The 20,516-nt window shown below is 43.6% G+C and overlaps 1 protein-coding gene across 5 annotated transcripts in view; it reads right to left on the bottom strand.

Moving 5' to 3' along the window:
• Positions 1 to 20,516, bottom strand: part of kcnab2a (potassium voltage-gated channel subfamily A regulatory beta subunit 2a) — a 75,710-nt gene that overhangs the window by 35,668 nt on the left and 19,526 nt on the right. For 2 of the 5 annotated variants that reach the window (XM_060070033.1, XM_060070034.1), the window contains exons 2-3: positions 8,222 to 8,390; positions 6,980 to 7,021 (exon numbers count right to left, since the gene is read on the bottom strand). In XM_060070033.1, coding sequence (XP_059926016.1) covers positions 6,980 to 7,021; positions 8,222 to 8,298 — 119 coding nt within the window. In that variant the 5' untranslated portion in view covers positions 8,299 to 8,390. Of the gene's footprint in view, positions 1 to 2,239; positions 2,623 to 4,304; positions 4,568 to 6,979; positions 7,022 to 8,221; positions 8,391 to 20,516 lie in introns of those variants that run through there. The other 3 variants (XM_060070032.1, XM_060070035.1, XM_060070031.1) reach the window with 3 other exon arrangements.

The raw sequence follows: 20,516 nt of genomic DNA, 5'->3' as shown, positions 1-20,516 counted from the left end.
AAAGTTGCATTGTGTGAGATTGAGCCCTCCAAGTGAGTAGGATCATAACAGCGTTATGCTCACTCTACCTGGCTGTGCTACGGTGTGACGCAAACTAGTGAATGGCTTGACTTCAGATGTGTCCAGGCTATTTAAAGGTACAGGCTAGATGAAAGCTAGGTTAAGGTTATGAATTTCCTTCAATAGATAGGCTGCATCCAAACGCACAGCTGCAAGGTTTAACGATGGCTTCCTTTAAAAATATGATTTTCTTAACTTTCCCTGTAATAACTGCAACAAAATAAAAGAATGGTGAATTAAAGATAGTGGAGATTAAGTAGTATTGGAATATTCTCATTGGCTATCCTGGTTTCTTAACAATTGTTTCGTGACATTTCATCACTATTTTGCAGCCACTGATACAAGCCCAGATCAGGTTATTCTTAAGTACATAAGGTTAGGTTAACTAGGAGTCAACGGATCCCCTGCTTGGCCAGGTGTAAACCAATATCTTCTTTAATCCCATTGAGTACTTTTCTCCAAGGTGCGAGTCTGTGTGTGTATTTCTATGTGAGTGTGAGTGTGAGTGTGAGTGTGTGTGTGTGTGTGAGTGTGAGTGTGAGTGTGAGTGTGTGTGTGTGTGTGTGTGTGTGTGTGTGTGTGTGTGTGTGTGTGTGTGTGTGTGTGTGTGTGTCTCTGTGTGTGTGTGTGTGTGTGTGTGTGTGTGCGTGCGTGCGTGTCTGTGACTGTGTGTACGGAAAAAGTGTGTCTTATTCAGTGTGTTTGAAGCTGTGTGTAGGCAGCTCTGTGAGGAAGCCATGGTGAATGATTGTTGGGTTGAGGAGTCCGACCAAACAGTCACCGGCACACACAAAGACAACATAGAAACATAAGGCCGAATGAATCTACAGACAAGGCATAGTTACACCATCATTTCTTATCTGGATCCAGGCGTCCATGAACAAGTGGCGAGGATGTTGTAATCATGGGTTAAGGCGACTCTGTATTAATGCTCCATTCTCCTAATGACCACGAGCCTAAAATAATGATGAGATACGGGTCAGAGGTGTGTGTACCTCCTGCCCCGGTTGCAGCCCTCATCACTGCCCCAGGGCTGATCATGGTACAGAGAAGGGCACATTTCAGCAGATAAGCGTATACTTTTGAAAACGTGTGTGCTTGTGAAATCAAATGAGGAAAAATGGAAAGGCTAAGCGTAAGTGGGATTTTCAAACAAGGAATAAAGCTAGCATAAGGTACTTGAGCAAGAGGCACACTTGAAGGTGAAACCTGACGCTGTTGTTGTAGATCATAAAACCATCATATAGTCATGGGCCACTGACTGTAAAGAACGCGGGGGGGAGCAAAAGAGGCGCTATGTAACAATATCTGTAGACAACGACCAGTAACCCTTGGAACATACCTAGGCCTGGTAACATCAGCCAAGCTGTGTGCTGCTCACTGCCCCCAGTCTGACCAAAACAACAGCAGCCAGGCAGAGCTCTGGGCTGATTACTTTCCATTTCTGGGACAGCCACCACAGCAGCAGCCCCATCTGGGCTCTGCGAGTCACTTGGCTGAAAGACTGGCCAGCATATTACAGCATATTACCAGTACTGAGGCGGCCTGGAACGCATTCATAGATAAACAGTGTGGTGTATTTCACGTTCATTCAAATAAAATAAGAGCACTGTGTAATACATTGTCTATTAAACTCATCTATAAGCAAATCACGACCAGCGACCCGATACAGACAATACCTGAGCGATACATGAAGGGGGAAATGAGGAAAGTTTGAGAGAGTTTTTAAGGGGCCAAGTAAATCCTTATGGAACAGTCCGTCCTTCCCACCTCAACCGAGGCTGACCTACTTGATGAAAATAAAACTAGAGCCAGCACCTTGATGTGGGAGCATTTGGCCTCCGGACATGGCGGGTGTCCACTGACAGAGGATCTCTTTTAAATTGGTGCTAAACACAAAAGTCAACCACCAGTTTCCTAATAAGTAATCCACTCATCGAGTATAGACAACCATAAATAAAGATTACACACCAAAAAGAACCACAACCAACAACTATAAGAGAGTTGTCACCCAGCCAACCCCACCAGACATCCCCCCCCCGCCCCACAGACACCTGCACTGTGCCCCAGAGGTAACGTGCCCCCTATAGCGCTCCATCTCCATGCTACAGCCTGACCGACGCCTCCCGTCCCGCGCCCCAGCCCCCGAGAGGTCGAGCCCCCTTGCCCTTCCTCTTACCTGTACTTCATGCCTGTCTGGTAGGAGACACACTCCTCCAGCGCCAGGCCGTTCATCTTCAGGAAGTCTTCCATGTTCTTGATCTGAGCGGCCACCCGCTGCTCCCGGAGCCGCTGCAGCTCCGCCTGGTCGGCGGGCCGCGGCAGGTTGAGCCCCTGGTCCGAGTGGTAGCGGTTAATCCCGCTACGGATGCTCTCGCTGTACGACATAGACAGCATCTTGCCGCTGCTGCCGCTGCTGACGCTCCTTGGTAAACCGCCGCCCGGCCCGGCCGGTTTGGGGATCTGCAGGTTTTCGGGCACACAGTGACTGGACTTGCGCCGGCCGGGGGGCCCCCGGGGACCCCCGGCGTACCCGCCCGCAAACATCTCCCCCCCGCTCCCCGCTCCCTGCTCCTGAGCACAACGCCCGCTCGCCGCCGCCGCCGCGGATGTGAGGAGCGGAGCCAAAGAAAAGTGGGGCCGCGGACGGAGCGAGATGCCGGCTGGCTACGGACACCTCCTTAAATAGCACCTGCCCCCATAATGAGGGAAAAAAAGGAGAGCTCTCCTGCTCAGTGCAGCACGCACAGCCATGCATCCTGTAATCAGAGGAGCCCAGCACAGGCCGGCACCACCCACCCCTGACAGACACACAATGGCAGCAGGTACACGCTGATGGGCGGCATTCAGGTCACTGGCTGGTGATTAAGGAGCAAGACCAAAGTGGAGGCACATGCGGACTACATCTGCAGGGGGACAGTGAGAGTGGAGAGGAGGGGGCATTCAAGTGCAAGCATGCACCCAACATAAGGGGAGGCCCGCCGTATATTGGCGACTTAATTCATTGTGGGTTCCGGCAAAGTCTCAACAGATCAGTTTATGTGAATAAATGGAATGGCAACTAACAAATAGCCATCCTGAAGATGTGCTAAAGTTATGAAGATAATAGTTTAAAACCTGTCTGCATCTTACCAAGCCAAGCTATTGGCTCAAAATGGGTTATTCCTTACATTACAGGTTTCTGCCATCTGATCCGACATAGCGATGTAGAGAAATTCCACCTTGAATTTTCTTTTCTTATAGTACCAATAGGTGGCGCCACTGCACTAGTGCTACTAGATATCCAAAAGGATTTTGTTTTCGATTTAAATATTTTCTGAAAAGGCACTCCCTGCAGAAATAAATAAAAACCAAACCAAAACTCTGTCCAATTTTCAAAAGATTTTAGCCACAGAAAATGAAAATGCTATATAGCAAATAGCTGATGAATGATTATGGGGGAAGGTGTGGCCACTCACCGTGAAATCAATCTATTTCTTTGTGCCGCTTATCTCGCATTAAAAGTAATAAATCCAGCTTTATATTTTTTAATCCAGCACCTATTGTCACCCATCTGGTTGATCATCAATGTTTTCATGGTGTTTCCAACATCCCATTAGAAAAAAATATTTGGTTAGAAACAGGATGTAAAGATGGCAAGAAGATGTCCCCAATGGATGAATAAGCGGCACAAATTTCAGACCAAGTACCGCTTTGACTGGTGTTGAGGTGACATAACCCACCGGCCTGGTTCTTTAAAAGACCGAATGGAATCTCTTGACCAACATCTGATGGCCAAAAAAGTAAATCCCACCCTAACTTATACACGCAATACGTTTCAACAAGATTGTGAAGCTGTTCTCTTTACAATAAAAAAGGCAAAAAGTGAAATTTGCCCACGAAAAAGATCAGAACCAAAGATTCACGTGATTATTCGGTATCCCAACGTCAAGAGCCAATAATGAGCGAAGAATCATGTTTCTCCAACGAAGTCTCTGTTCCTTCTTGTTGCAATCCTATGCAGCAAAAAAACTCCCCCCCCCCCCACAGAGCAAGAACGCAAAGAGAAAAATAGAGTCCAGGCAAGGTAGCATGCATGAGCTGCAGACCACAAACACATACATTCACCAACACATACTCCTTGGTTGGTCAAATGCCTCACCGGCTTGTCCGGCGAGGCATATACGAGCAAACACACACACAGACACACACGCACACAGACACTCCCGATGCAGTGACAGGCGTCAATCTTTCCTCCAACTCACCCGTTTTCTGGGGGGTCGGCTCATGAGAGATTGCGGGGGGTTGCCCGTCTGCTCTTATAGACACACGGTGTAGCAAGCACACGGGTCCACCCAAACTGGGAGTGTCTTACGAGAAAGCGCCTAAACTAATTACTGAGTAAGAAGTGCATCTCTTCCTCCACATTCCCCCCGCCCCAACTCCATCCTCTCACTGCCTGGGCCTCGTGCTCCACCAGTAACATCATCATCCTCAGCATCATCATCAGCATCATCATCATCATCATCATCATCATCATCCTCAGCATCATCCACCCATCATCCTGTTAGATCACATGGAAGGAATCCATTTATGTTCACTGGACAGGCTTTGTTTCTGCAAACCGCAGCAAATATTATCAGGCCTGAATTATTCACTGAGCCTCTGCACTAAAAGCCCTTGATTGTTGTTCCACAGGAAAGAACACTAAGAGGCCAGAGGGAGTAGCGAGGGACACACACACACACACAACACACAACACACAACACACAACACACAACACACACACACACACACACACACACACACACACACACACACACAAAACTTTCTTCCTTGGCCTTATCACATTTTGGTAGGACTTGTTAAGGTCTACTTCAACAGAAGTGACATTGAGAACAGATAGCCCGTACTTTTTGAATGATTTCCAAATTTCTAAATCTCATTTGGAAATAAGTGCTCCTCTCCAAAAAAAAGTTCAAATACTGGACTATCTTTGGATACAGACTAATTTAATAGCTTTGCAGGTTCTATAACCCTTTATCCAAATCTATCCAACCAAATTCATTGTAAAACTATTTTCCATCTATACAAAATATGACAAATGATATATAGCGTACCAGAATACAGCATATGTTGCAAAGTAGAATAACTAAATACAACCAATAGGATTTAATTTTATTGCATAAAATGTTGTTTCCCAAGCGTGTCTGACCTCTGTGATCGACGAGAGGAGTGCACACTACGAGACAGAGGGGTCAGGTGTTTGGGAGGGGGAAGTGAATCCCAGAGAATCTCTAAAAGGATTTCACGATGGTCAAAGCCGGAAACGCCGCACTAAAAGCCTTTTATTGCCTTATGTTAAGTGGTCTTGAGCTAATGCAGTCCACATTCCAGAAAACAAAAGATCACCCAATCTCAGTTAGTCAATGTAAAACACAGTAATCTTCACACACGGATTCCATCATACTAATCCACAAACTTTGCCTTATTTGGACCATTGCGTTTCCTGGCTCCAGTCCAGTTGTTGTGCGTAGGGAATTATTGAAAAGGAGTGAACAGCACTTCCCGGCATCGGCCTGTTTGGCTGTGATCGACATAGACAGAGAGCTGCTCACTCGGAAGGTTTGCACTTTAAAAATGGACAAGAGCTGCACACGGCACCCAGATCAGAATCCGATAGAGGGTACATTTAGAAAAGCACATCGTCACTGTCAGGGCTTTTTATATCAGATCAGCAGAACGGGTCTCATCAGTTCTCATAAAACATGATCCTGGTGCAAAAGCGGACAGGAGAGAGTGAGATAAAGCACCTCTATGGTATGGCCTGGTAACGGCAGTATGCAGACCTACCAATCACCTTTCCAATGAGTTGTTAAGGGTAGAAGTGCTAAAAGAGCAACTGTTTTAGCCACTGTCGTTTAAAACTGATCAGACAAACGGACATCAAATACAGACAGACTGCATATAGCAGTTGATATTTCCAGCAAGGCTCAATGGAGAGGTGCACACAAAAGTTTTGCACACGACGAGATCCATTAAGTCTTTTCTCAGGTTTACTTGAGATAATGCACTTGCAGCAAAACAGCAGATATTGAGTGTTATCTGTTCAGCTGAGGTTTTAGTAATGGGTGTGCGGTCCTTGTCATCCGCAGAGGGCTAAGTTGTGGGAGTGCGGTATATTGTACGTGGCTTTTTACCAAGCACATACAAGAACAAGCATGCATAGCTACATAGTTAGAATAAAATGGTGTGATAATAATGGGTTAACTACTAATATGGAAGTATTTTAAAAACCTTTAGATTAAGTATATGCTGTCAAAAACATTGACTTTAGGACATTGAAATATTATACTTTGAAAACAAGGTCACCTGACTTCAAGTTGTCATACATTGAAAAATTGAAAAAAATATGTTTGAAATTGTGTTCTTTGAAATGGTACAACTTGAAATGCCCAGAAGAGGCCACTGTACACACCCTATTGGATGATTAGAAAAGCGACCACATGACGACAGGGTAGCCAGCTTGGAGGATTCATGCATTGTGCTAAACAGTGCTCAACAGTATTTGGATGTTTCAATGTTCATTAATTCAGAAGCAAAAATCCATGTTGTAGATAAATAAAAGTCAATATACATTACTCATATTCAAGTGGTCAAAATACGGTCCAGAAAATGTAATCCATCACAATTCAAACTGATATAGCCGGGCATTCCAAGGAAAAGCCCCAGCAATCGAGATTGAATCCAATTGAACCGACTGCTGTCATCATAGCTGTTATGATGACATACTGTAACGGCCCCCTTCCCTGCTTTTCAAACAAAAAACACCTAACGTCCAATGGAACGGAGAACAGAAACACTTCAAACACACCACATTTTGGAAGTGGAGGCGGGCCTTAGCTAAACTGCTTGACAGACGGTGAAGGTGGAAAAGTACCTGTAGAATTGCAGTTGTCTTTTGGGGCTCCCATAGCGAGCACTGCAGCAAAGCAAAGAGGAAAGAGAGAGACGGGTTAAGAGAAGAGCTTGGGTTAAGATAGGATAAGCAGGAAAAGGAATCAGTTAGTACAGGATCAAGGACGCCAAGAAAGGTAGACATTTTCAATAGAAGAACGATGAGGTGTGCTTTTCATATATATCTCAAGAAAGACATATTCCAAAAAAATAGAATGAAGAATGAAATGTATTATCCAGAAGTTTCCAGAAAAACAATTTGGATAATCTCTCAGTATTTTGGCAAACGCAATGTGCCAAGACATCGCCCGGTGGCCACTTTAAAAACCATATTGGACACTACAAAAGCGAACTTTAGGGTAGCCTGGATGATGCATACAGTGTTGTAAACACATCGATACATGATGCCACCTAATGGAGGATTGGATTTACTGCGTTGGACTCCTAAGAAAGGAGTGAAATGAATGACAGAGTTTGATCATGTTAATCCCAAGATTCAGTCTTGTTTATATTAGACTATTCAAATATTAGAATCAAGTTGTTAGAACCAAGACATTGGCCTCATAATAACACCCTGCTCAGTTCAACCCAAAGGTTTGGCCCACCTCTAAAGATGCCCTTTCTGTGTCCATTGGTGAGATTCAGACCCATGATCTCTTTATTACACTGCAATAATAACCCGAGAATAGCTTGGATCGATCAGTGTGTAAACTGATTTATTTAGTGTAAATTGCCCTCTGCTCAAGGAGAAACAAATTCAGACCTCCATCTGAACGAGTGGCCGTTGGACTGTCCAACGTGTCAATCTAAAACTAATGGCTCCTGCCGGCATATTTGGCGTCTCTTCCGTTTCAACATTTATAGCATTCTTCTGGGAGAGAATTGTATATGATTATACATGCTGTTAACTCACTATATAAACACCACAAGACACTGACAATTATACTAAAGCCTACTAATCGAGGAAGCCAGGACCACGCGCACTTTGACGCTTTGAACCAACCAAATACCTAGTGAAAGTCCCCAATGATCATCAAGGATAATAAGCATGTAGCTGTGTGTGTGGGTGTGTGTCTGTCTCTCTGTCTTTCTTTCTTTCTGTCTGTCTGTCTGATTTTTTTGTCTGTCTGTCTGTTTTTTCTGTCTGTGTGTGTGTGTGCGTGCGTGCGTGCGTGCGTGTGTGCGTGCGTGTCTGTCTGTGTGTGTGTGTGTGTGTTGAACACACCTGTATATCATGCCTGGCGAGCCAGTCTGTCGGAGGGAGAGGCGGGCAGGGGAGTCTGTGGTAGATTCAGGATACATGGAGGCAGGAGGGTGGGGGTGTGGCCAGCCTGCCGGGGGGCACTTCTGATTCGCTGGGACCACAGGTTACAGTCTGTCACAAGCCACGGCCTCTGGGTTACAAAGGAAGAGAATGCACAACATTTGATTACATGTCACAAAAAATATAAGTTATGCCCTTAGCATATTTTCATCAGCAATTTAGACCCAGGAATCGCATTAGGAAACAAAGTGATAAAAAGGAATTTATTTAATGCATGTCATAATGAATTGACTCACCAGGGAGACAATTAAATAAGGCGTGCCGCTAAACCTGTGTTGTTTAAACAAACCAATATGCAACCGAACAGCTACACCACTAGATGGCGTTAGTTGCTCATTTTGCAGACTTGAGGTGACTGCATCAAATCCTTAAACTAGGGCGTCTCTAGTCTCCTGGCAGCTTGTCTTCAGTGACTTTAGACAGTACCGCACAGCAAAAGGTCACGTATACCAAACCAGAACATGAGCAGCTTGCCATTAACGCAGAGTGAGACACACATACTCAAAAGGTGAATAGATTTAGCAGCCAATGAGGAAAATGATAAAGAAACCACTCCATAAACTAATTGGAAGGAAATGGTTTCCTTTGCAGTGCGGGTGCATGAGTAACTAGTTATGTGTGTCGGTGTGCAGTTAACGTGTGTGTTCGCATTGGGCATAAGAGCACAGCATAGCCAATCTGCAGCTCGGAGCTAGTTGTAGCCATGAATTATTGATGAGCTTTTGTGCAGGAAAACGCACACAGTTGGAAAGAAACAAAATCAAACATAAACATAAAGGGCTGGCAGAAGAGGAGCGCTGCACTGGTGAGTCAAGGCTGGCCAGAGTAGGCAAGAGGAAAACAAAAAGCTTTACACAAACAAAAATGACATCATCTGATGACTTAGATAGCTGTCAAGAGATTTTCAAAACACGGTTTTATTGTGTTGCTCACTGTGTTATTCGCGTGGACCTTGGATGGCTATCTGGAACAGGGAAACAGCTTTTGAAAAACACTGACCAAATGACCCAAAATTGTGCATGACCATTTATGTTTCACATGCCTTGAGCATGCACTAGGAAACCACAGAACCAGTTAGACACTCAAAAAGACATTCCATAGACAAATCACAAGCGCTTCATGCTTCATAATGCGCTTACTTGTCGCCACCTACTGGCCTGGCTTGCTTTTGTGTGTGTTTCCATTCGTTTTAGCACTCCCATATGGTCTGAAACATATTTGACCCATATTTTCGACATCACTGGTCGTGTAAACAGGGATATTTTTATAGAAGAAGGGGGAAAAGGGACTATTTTAAAAACACCTCTTTATGTGACATACGCTATAAGTCACGACACAGTCCTCAGTCTAGATTCAGTGTGCTGCAGCCGGAAAAACACAGGTGTGTGGTTCCCACGCCTAAACGACCATGTCCGCGGACTTATTGAACGAGTGCAGCCTCACGGCCTCCATATCAGGCGGACCAAGTGTCTCGAATGAACGAGCCGCTGGCGCCCATGAAGCCTATTTCAACGACGGCTGCGCTCGCGTGAGCACTAGCCTACAGCGTACGGCTCGCTGGTGGGGACACAGGGCAAAAAACGCCAAGGTGACTTTCTCTTTTGTCATCAATCTCAGAAGTGCTCACAAAATAAGGTCCACGTCCGGTCTCCCAAGGACTCGTTTAGCGCTTCCCGGACATCCGTTTCAATCACGTTGTCGACAGGGGGACAGGAGCAAGCGGCCAGTGACCTAAGTGATAAGGATGGTGATGGAGGTGATGGAGGTGATGATGGTGGTGGTGGTGGTGATGGTGGTGGTGTTGGTAATGTGACCCTGATGGTTAAGGAGCCAGAGAGTGGGGAGGGGGTTCTACATTGAATGGAGGAGCTAATGTTTCGCAGGGGGAGCAGGGGGATCAAGGTAATCTTCTCTTCGGAATCAAATGGCCCGTGGCGTACAAATCAAATTTCCCTCCAAGTGCAAACGGTCACATCAGAGTTTTTTTGACCTGTATGTCCCATGGTTGCTATAAAAATTCCATGCATTATTTCAAAAGTACATCACCTCATGTGGTGGCTCCAAGTTGAATCCATCACATGTGTCCTTAAAGGAGAAATCCGGTGTAAAATGGATCTGGGATGTGTTTAGCATGATAACGAGTTGGAATGTTTGTATGGGAGCAAAAAAGCGTGCATAGACGCATTATTAAGTTGGCTGTTTTTAGCCGATTCTACAAAAACGCTAACTTGGAAGGATCGGGGCAGGTGTTATGGTAAAAATGAAATCATTATTTTAAACCACTTAAAAGGTTAGAAGTAGCCCGACACTTCTTTGGTAGTATAAAAAAGGTCTTAACATATAAAAGGAGGCATTGCTAACTTTGTAAGTGTACAGAAGTGTTTATTAGAAAGGACATTTTATACACACAATACCATCAGTAGTTCACCCGTCGACGCCATCTTGTTTTTAAGACTCGATAAGTAGCTTAACACAGAGCTTACGTGTTGTTGACGGATGTCAGAATCTCTGTGTTCGTCAATCTACTTTGAGTCATAAAAACAAGACGGCGTCAATGTCCTTTTTAATAAACAATCTGTAAACTTACAAAGTTATCAATGCCTCGTTTTTACCAAAGAAGTGTTGGGCTACTTCTAGCCTTTTAAGTGGTTTCAAATAGCGATTTAGTTTTTATATGATATGATAGAATCGTTAAAAAATCGTCTACATGCGCTTTTTTGCTCCAAAACGAACATTCCAACTCGTTATCATACCAAACATCTCCCATATCCATTTTACACCGGATTTCTCCTTTAAGTGACCGTTCGCACATGGTTTGATGAGCCTTGTTTAAAAAGGTGCTTTGGATAATGGTGTTTGCCAAAAGAATAAGTCAATGGAAAAAGGCTGATAGATATGAACCTCAAAGAATTTTACATCAACATTGGGCTTTGTGTTGTAGGTTATAACTCTTGTTAAGTTACAGGGTGTCTACAGGTATAAACAAATTAAATTTAAGACTTTTTAAGACTTTTTAATACCACTTCTTAATGAAATTTAAGACCAAACTTACGATGGAAAAACAAATCAAAAGGGGAAATATACAGTAATCTTTCCAAGTAAACACACTGATGTCTGATAATAACCGGTTGAGTTTAAGAACATTGGCTAAATGTGTGTAATGCGAAAAGAGAACACAAAAATGTCATTAGTCCTCAATTATATTCATTATTTTCAGAGCATTTAGGTCCCATAAACAAATGCTTCTAAAATCAAGTAAATAAATAAAAAATACTGTTCCTTTCGAATAAAATAATAAATACAATAACTACATAAATAAATGGCAATTTCAAGTGCTTTTGAAGTGCAAAATATAACTTAATATAACTTGTGTGAGTGTGTGTGTGACAGACATCCTTTGAATCAACCAAAATCAAAAGATAATAATAATAAACAAAACACTGACCCTAGATGATAAACCAATAAACAGGAGCCCTGGCAGTGGCGTAATCGGGGGGGTGGGGTTAATATCCCCTCAAATCTAGGCTACGAGAATCAGCCCTAAACAAATGCAAGAAGTTCCGATCATTTGAACGACAGCAAGAAAATAACATTTGCAATTAAAGTGCACAATGGAAACATAGGACATTGTTCGTGTTTTACTACTCAAAGCATTCCAGGGATTGAGGTACAGTGGCAAGTTAGCGATCAAAGCAACAGGTAGACCACCTACCAAAATCAGAGCAACATAACGTTAGCTACCAATGGAGTTGAATGAATGATGTGCTAACGTTCACATATTAGAACGTAACGTAAATGTAAAACGTTTTGTTTTTTTGCTGTCTCACACTGTGATAAATATGTTTAAGTAACCTCCGGATAAATATGTTTAAGTAACCTCCGTTTAATTTCCATAAACTGTTAGTTCGTTGTAAGGTAAAATTAATACATTGCTAGCGGGCGGAAATAGCACTGACAGGACTAGAAAGCTAGTTAGCAGGCTAGCCAGCTATTAGGCTATCTAATCACTTGTATGTAGACGCTTTAGCTGCGCAGTAGTCTACGCTCTGACCTAACCAAAGACAACGCAGCGCACAGGCTACCGGAAAAATAAAATATTTGGCAGAAAAGATTGCCCGCATTTTCGCACTGACATGGCACACAAATATTTAAGACCAATGCAATCTGAATTTAAGACAATTTAATACTTTTTAAGGCCTTATTTTGATGAAAATTGATTTACGACTTTTTAAGACTTTTTAATACCCCGCGGCCACCCTGAGTTACCACTGTGATATGTATAAGGGTTCGTAGGCCATGTTGTCTTTAAGGATGCATTTCAGCAAATACATTCAATACAATTCCTGACCTCGGTAATACAGTTGGTGCCAAGTGAAATGAACAACCCACTTCCACATTACATCCTGTAAGATCTTTTCTCAAATTTCCCCCATGAAGGCCAGAGAACAGACCTGACTTCTACTACAGTTAATGCTAATGACACAAAACATTTCACATGATCGATATTAAGTTATATGTTCAAGACACGCAATCATGGCATTACAAGCCTGCACCAGCTGTATTCTAGCACACAATAACCATCTTTTGTTCCCACTTCCCACAGAGGCTGGGTGTGATCTACAGGCCTCCCTGTATTGTTTACAAGTTGTTGCCGACGCATCGTTGCAGGCATGACTAGTATGATATAGAGGGGCCCCATAGGAAGCATGCGTGCCTGTGGTGTGATGAATGTAGAGCAGATAATGCAGGGGACTGCAGCAATGCGGTACGCTGCGTGGACACGTCTCGGCCTCGCATTGGCCTAAAGAGAGCTCAGATTTACAGCTCAAAACAGAGCCAGGGTGCACTTTGCTGATTAAATCTGCAGTGAGATTGAGAGGCAGTGTGGGACAGAGAGACTGAGAGAAAGACTGAGTTAAGAAAACTATTGTATTTTTTACCTCGAGGATTGGGGTAATCTGTTGAACGACACCAGACTAATATGAGTACATCTTAAATCTCACTAATTAAAGCAGAACAAAAGATGTTAGAATGACCAAATTGAGTCAACTCTCCATGAGAATAAGTGAAGAGAAAGCCTCCAATTTAGCACATCTTGCTGATAACTAATAATTAAAGACAAATGGTGTTGAGGTTCAGAGATAGAACGGGAGGGTATCCCACGTCTCAAGGTTGAGGGAGACAGTCTTGCTGTTTACATAAGTCCATCCATACAACGTAGTACTGAATGTGATTGATAGCTTCCTGACAAAATACAAAAGCGGAGTCATCGCAGAGTAGACAGCTCTTGGTACTTACATCCAGTGCGTCTCCTCTTGAGACAGGACTGACGTGAGCTAGTCAGGAAGTCTCATATTGTGTAGCGAACGGGCAGCTACAAGAAAACATGCATATTATGCACACACGTGCATGCAGGCATAAACACACAAACACACACACACACACACACCCACAAGCAGATGGCATGGAAGATGGAAAAAGGAATAAGAGGCAAGCGCTGCCAGGGATACCCTGCTGCACAGAGGTTCAGTGAGGCAGAGAGAGAGATGAATGTTAGCCCGACCTTGCTCTGAGTCGAGCTACCGACCACGGCACCTGGGAGTGTCCCGAGTGATTTCAGACTGACATTTACCGACTGGAGCGAGTCCAAGTACTGATCTTTACCTTCACACCGCAGATATTAAACGTGCCTGTTTTTGTTAGTTTTTTACATGGATGGCCCTTCAATGTATAAACAGTTTAATTCAGCTGGCTCAAACAGAGAAATGACCCTTTCACTCATTGACATGAATACATGTTTCTAATTGCTGTTATCCCCTCCCCTTATCCCAAGTAGTTAGAATCACAACAAGGACACCTATGGAGGTTTTTCTTTTAGAATTAGTGCGAGGGGTTGGACCTCATGAAACTGCAGATTTTGGGAACGTATGAGTTACATAAATATAACATGTTCTATTTTGCTTCTGTCACTATGCACTTTCCAAAGAGGCTGTAGCCCCTTAATGTACTGCACCAGAGGATGATGTACATGGTGTACAGTGCAATGCGGACACCATCTTACATAAATAAACCATGACGTGGATCCCCAAGTCTTCATTTACGAGTCTAAACATAAGTTATTGCACCGGAGTCTGGAAAATTCTATCTTTGAGACGACTTGAGTTACTGTACTACTGGAAGATGAGGTCGCCGGCTGGGTGTTTGCGTCACCCCTACAGAGGGTTAGAAGGTGGACACCTGTTTTGGATTACATCAGCATTTTCTTACGCACCTGCAGTGACTGATTGGTTATGGTCACATCCACACTGTACATGCACTAGCTTTGACAAGGACACACACACACACACACACACACACACACACACACACACACACACACACACACACACACACACACACACACACACACACACACACACACACAAGGGGTGTAACTGAAGTCACGGTTCGGATAATACCTTGGTTCAGACATCACGGTTCGGTACGAGTTCGGTGGGAAAAGGAAAAACAAAAATGCAGAAGGCAATTCTTTTTCATTGTGCATGTCTCAGGTTGTACCACCTAGTATCATAGTCTCTCCTCTGAGCTAGCTGCAACAGCCTGAACTGTGTAATCTAAGATCTAAACAGTAAACAATAAGTACCCCACATCATCTCCAGACTACATCCGTAACTTGTTTACAAAATAAGACATCAGTTATCATACTGAAAATGCAGCATGGCTTATTTATGAAAGTGCAAAGTACACAGAATTACAGCCACTACGAGCCAGTCCCACAATGAGCTTTCCACAAACGTCCCTTTTTTTAAAGGCGGGTCAAGGTGGAGGGTGGGGGTGAGGCCCTGAGCAGCTAGCGGCCATTGTACAATGCACTCGTGTTTACAGTGGATGTATCAAAATGGCGAGGGTACCTAGGCACCAATCAGGGCTGCAGTTTAGTTGTCCCTGAAGAACTTGCGCATCTAACTTTAGTCCCGCATTGCTTTAATTAATTTGCATGCCAGTTTTATTTAATTGTATTCAGTGTATTCTCCGTGTAATCCATGCACCGAACCTAGATGTCCGTACCAATTCGGTTGAATACAAATACATGCATCGTTACACCCCTAACACACACACACTAGGGGTGGGAAAAATAATGTGTATTGGCCAATCTAATTTGTCTTGAATTCAAGCCTATGCATAGCATGCACGCAAACTCACAGCGAGACACAATAACTCCTTCTAATTCAAGAGCAGCTTTTTCTATAATGACATAGAAAGGAAAGATTAGAATGAAAATAAAACTGAAACCTATTTTTTTTTACATACTTCCATATTGTGTTGTAATGCAAGCTGCATTGATTATTGCATTGTTCATAGAAAGTCATATTTGTGATGAAAGCTTTCTCTCTAATAAAATATTAGATAAGTTAATTAATCTGTTGATGTCTTTAATGATCATCACAAAAGTAGGAAGTGATTAGTAAACTCTGAGTAGCAAACTCAGATGTATACATATTTTTGAAAATCACGCATTGAAATGTACATAAAAAAAATTGTTGCATCAAGATGCATCGATAATCGCTTTAGAATCGAATAGTTGACCTCATAATCGGAATCGAATCGTGAGGTGCCAAGAGATTCCCACCTCTCTAACACACACACACACACACACACACACACACACACACACACACACACACACACACACACACACACACACACACACACACACACACACACACACACACAGAATATGGACAAGAAGTATATTAAAGGTGCAGTTTGTAGAATTTAGTGCCATCTAGTGGACAGACTGGCAGAAATGGAATATAATATGATAAATTATCAATATCTTTGAATTTCCGAATATCCCTTGAAAAGAACAATCATGTTGTCATTACCTAATTATGAGCCCTTATTATCTATATAGGGAGTAGGTCCTCTCCCGAGGAGATAATAACCAAACACATCACTTGACACTTGGCAACTCACCGCTGTGGAGGAGGATGACATAATTTTGTAAGTACCTACTGGCCAGTCCTAACCTTCCAGGCCAGTATCGGCCACTTCTACTTTGTTGTCGGAAAGGGAAGGGTGATGGGGGGGTTATTCAGTTGCTTGCAATCTGCACCTCACTAGATAGATGCCATTCAATCCTACAGTGCACCGCTAATATAGGTCGGATGCCCACCCCGCCTCGTTTTTTGTGTATTTCGTACTTCCTCTACGGCTAAAACACCATCGTTTAATTCAGCTGTACTGTTGCCATAATGTGAGTGTACGGTAATTAGTCCCCCGCTTGTTTACCTAGCCAGAAGGAAAATAAATCCTGACCATTGAATTGGCTTGAGGAATAGAAGGAAATCGACAAACTAGAGTTACACAAGATAGAAATGGATTTGATGGAAAATGCTGTACAACATTTCTGATGCTTAATGCACACTTTGATAACATTTCAATTGTCTGTTGTCCATCACTTTAACAATGGTCAAACATAATACTGATAACCCAACATTCAGATTGTAGTTTGCTTTTGTTCTAGTTTCATGATATTTTCTTTAAAGTAAGTCTTTAAATCGTCTCAGGTGGACAATCTTCCGTACATCAGGCACTGGAACAGTCAGAGAAACAAAGGAGGAGGTAAACTGCTAGACTACAACCAAACCCTAAGAGACAGTGTATAACTAGTCCATAAGCCCTGTGTGTGCTCGCCTGTTGGAGTGGAGGCTCCACTTCACCACTGCAGAGGTAAGAACCCCACTGCAGCAAAAAACACAGCACGAAGCGGCGTACTGCAGTAGAAAGGAGAAACCTCAGTCTGCCTGGCTGTTTGGGGTCCTTCTCTGCGGTCCAAACCAAAGGCACAAGGACAGATGGAAGACAATATCGGGGTGGTCATGAAACAATAGGGACAACGAGAGAAAAGAGAGAAAATGAGAACATGGTGTTTGATATGATATACAGTCGGTATGTAGTGGCTGCATTCAGTCATTCATTCAGTCCTTTAAAGGGTGACCCCCGATGCTGCTGATTGGGCTTTTTGCTTGTTGTTTCGTTGGCTCCTTTTTGTTTTCATCAATCAGATGTTGATCTTTGAATTGTATAGTTGTTTTGAACTTTGACAAGTGAATGACATCAACATTCATCTCAATTACTACAAAGGACTAAAAACCTGATTGTGCATTACCCCAATGTATAACTTTGAGAGTATCGAAAAAACAAAAAGCATTAGTAGTTTTGAGACCAAATGCTCATAGACCTTTTCCTCACGGCTGTCCTAACTGAATCATGCAGCCAGCACCAGCAATATGTCCGGAACGGTCTCATGTTCAAAGGACTGGACATTCACGTAACAGGAATTAAGTACAGTGGGTTATTGTATTTCCACCACAAGCCTGACCCTGACATTGCATTCCCCCCTGTTAGTGGAAACCCCCCCACTGAGAGCAGAGGAGGTACAGCAGGCTAGAGGACCACAACAGTCAGCCAGTCTGCCTGCAGTCCTCGGACCTCCTCAGACTCTGCTGCACTGATGCACCAACAGCCACAAACGCAGACATCACAGGCGGCCTTTTGAGGCCGTTCCAAGTCAGCCGCCGAACTGAGTTTTTCTGTGGAGTCAGCGCGGGATTCCTCTGAGTCTGGACGGATGGCAGGCAGCCACTGCGGCAGACCACAGCCGTTCGATACGCGCCCCTCTCCTGCTGCAGATATCTATTTATAAAATTGCACTGCCGTCTTTTAAGCAAATTATTCAATAATGCACAGTGTCTCTTGCACCGCGTCCCGATGTCATAAGGTACAGCCCGTGGTCGCCACGGCTGCAGTCTGCAGCAATGCAGTGAATCCCCCCCCACCCCCCCCCACCCCCCCCCCCCCCCCCCCCCCCTCTTCAAACCACCGACAGGTTGCTACCGTGCCGTTCTGACTGATGCCGTCACGGAGGAGAAAAACAAGGAGCAAGGAGGATGTGGTCGAGAATGCCTAATGACAGCCGGAGCGGCGAGGCAACGAGTGGCTGTGGGCTGTTTGAACAGACTCATAGAGACGGACGCGGAGGAAACAGCAGGTTCAGAGCGCACAGCACACACACTCACACGCACGTGCGCGCACGTGCGCGAGTAACGGAGCAAACTGGAGTTGAGAATGTGGAGAAATGTTAAGTCTGTGCAGAAAGGCTTTTTATGCAGCTGCGTATACTATAACAGAGATGCTTGCGTTCTTATTATATGTTATATCTATATAATCATATATCGAGAGAGTGAGCAAGACACAGACACAAAGAGAAAGACAGAAAGAGAGGGAGAGTCTTCTTTGTTTAAACGCTTGTACTAGGAGCGGGGCTGTAAGGTGTTATATATTTGTCAAAGAGAAATAAACTATAATCCATCTAAACTTGTCGTTCCCTCCTCAGCACCATTTTACAATGTATTGCATTATCACATTATGCATTTGATGGTAGTGTTGCTCGCCTCTATAGGCACAGTGCCAAGCAGACGTGTTTGCACTGAGGTAACACAGATTCCCCTGGTTTAACTGACAACTAACCACGGTTAACTAAAAAGATTATAATAAATACATGAGTGCAAAACATTTAATACTAACTTTGGGAGTAAAATAGCTGAGATAAAGCCGAGGGGAGGGCTTCAGTCTATCTGGCTCACTCCTTCAGTGGTGCTCATATGGTAGACAAGACATCCCCAAAAGACTAACCACCAACCAATCTGTCCAACTGCATTTACCCAGTCAGACGATCCCTCACTTGTACCAACATCCTCCATAACATACTACTATTGGATGCTATAATAAAAAGAAATAAAGACTTCCATCAATCCGATTAGACTTCCCACCATAACACAATAGATGACTTAACTGTTTACTGCTAATGAACCGAGTTAGCTCGCTGAGTTGAAGAGTTCAGTTGAATACAATTACATTGGGATCAAACTGGCAATTATACAGCGGCTGAGATTAAAATCCAAACTTAAACCTTCCTCTTTACTCTCTCATTTGGCTCCTAGGAAGTCCCTCAGCTCTCTTTACAGCACAAGGTTTCTTTCTTGCACTTTGGGGGTTAGGGTTAGGGGGTGTCATACATATTTGGCCTACAAAGCCCTTTGAGAAGGACTGTATAAAAGGCTATGCAAATAACATTGACTTGGCATAACATGACATAGGACAGTAAATGAGCCAGACTTCCGGATCTGACCACACCTAAAACGAGTGAATTTGAGGAGGTATCTTGGGAGTTATAATGTAAACAACAATGTGCTCCATGTAATTGGGGCATTAATGTACGAGCACAACCAGAACCATCTCAAACTGCTTGTATCTCAGGGCACATTGAAGTGTTAGATATTGGTGAAACATTTAACAGAATGTGAGTGACACCGCTCCGGGCCGAGCATGCCCAAAGCATGCTTCCACGGCGCTGGCTTGCATGCATTGTATAAATATAGGCCTACTCAAAGCCCAAATCATTGATATCATACCCTATCCAATAATAAAGAAATTTGAATTTGAATGGTAACAATTCCGTTAAATCCTCGTCCTCGTTTTGAACGTCTCACTCATGGCCGATCAGTAGCTGTGTTCGAAATCGTTCCCTATCATGGATGTAGTGCACTAAATAGGGTGCACGCCATTTTGTAGGGTGTTCGAATTCTCAGTGGTCCACTATATAGGGCACTATATAGTGGACTTAAAATAGGGTACATACCATAGATATATATAGGGTGTGTTCGAAACCGCGTACTTGCTTACTACTCCTACTAACTATGACGTCAAATTGAGTAAGCGAGATGCTGCTATCCATTTGGATGTACGAAGTGGTAAAGTCGCCAATCTCCCAGCTTTCTTGCGGCATTTCACTGAGGCACGCCCCCTTTCGGTCGTAGTATCTCGTCGCTTTCAAAGTAGAGCGAGCAGATCTGTACAACTAGCAAACAAGATGGCTGCGCCCATAGTCAATGGGGATCGAGCTGTATTTTCTTTGTATTTGTACCACGTTGGGGGTTGTAATGTCGATTTTAAATCCTCTTACACACTTGATTTTATTGCTGCTTTAATCCGGTCACCAATTTATGGTCTTGCTTTGCGTGAAATTCAATGTAAAGTTGTGTTTTCAAGCTGGTTTGCCAAAGAGGCTATGTTGCTAATGATGACTAGCCCGCTACTACCCCTCGTGGCTCGACAGAAACACGACAGCACT

The sequence above is a fragment of the Gadus macrocephalus genome, chromosome 13 (assembly GCF_031168955.1).
Source record: "Gadus macrocephalus chromosome 13, ASM3116895v1".
Classification (NCBI taxonomy): Eukaryota; Metazoa; Chordata; class Actinopteri; order Gadiformes; family Gadidae; genus Gadus; species Gadus macrocephalus.
This window is presented reverse-complemented; position numbering and strand designations above follow the sequence as displayed.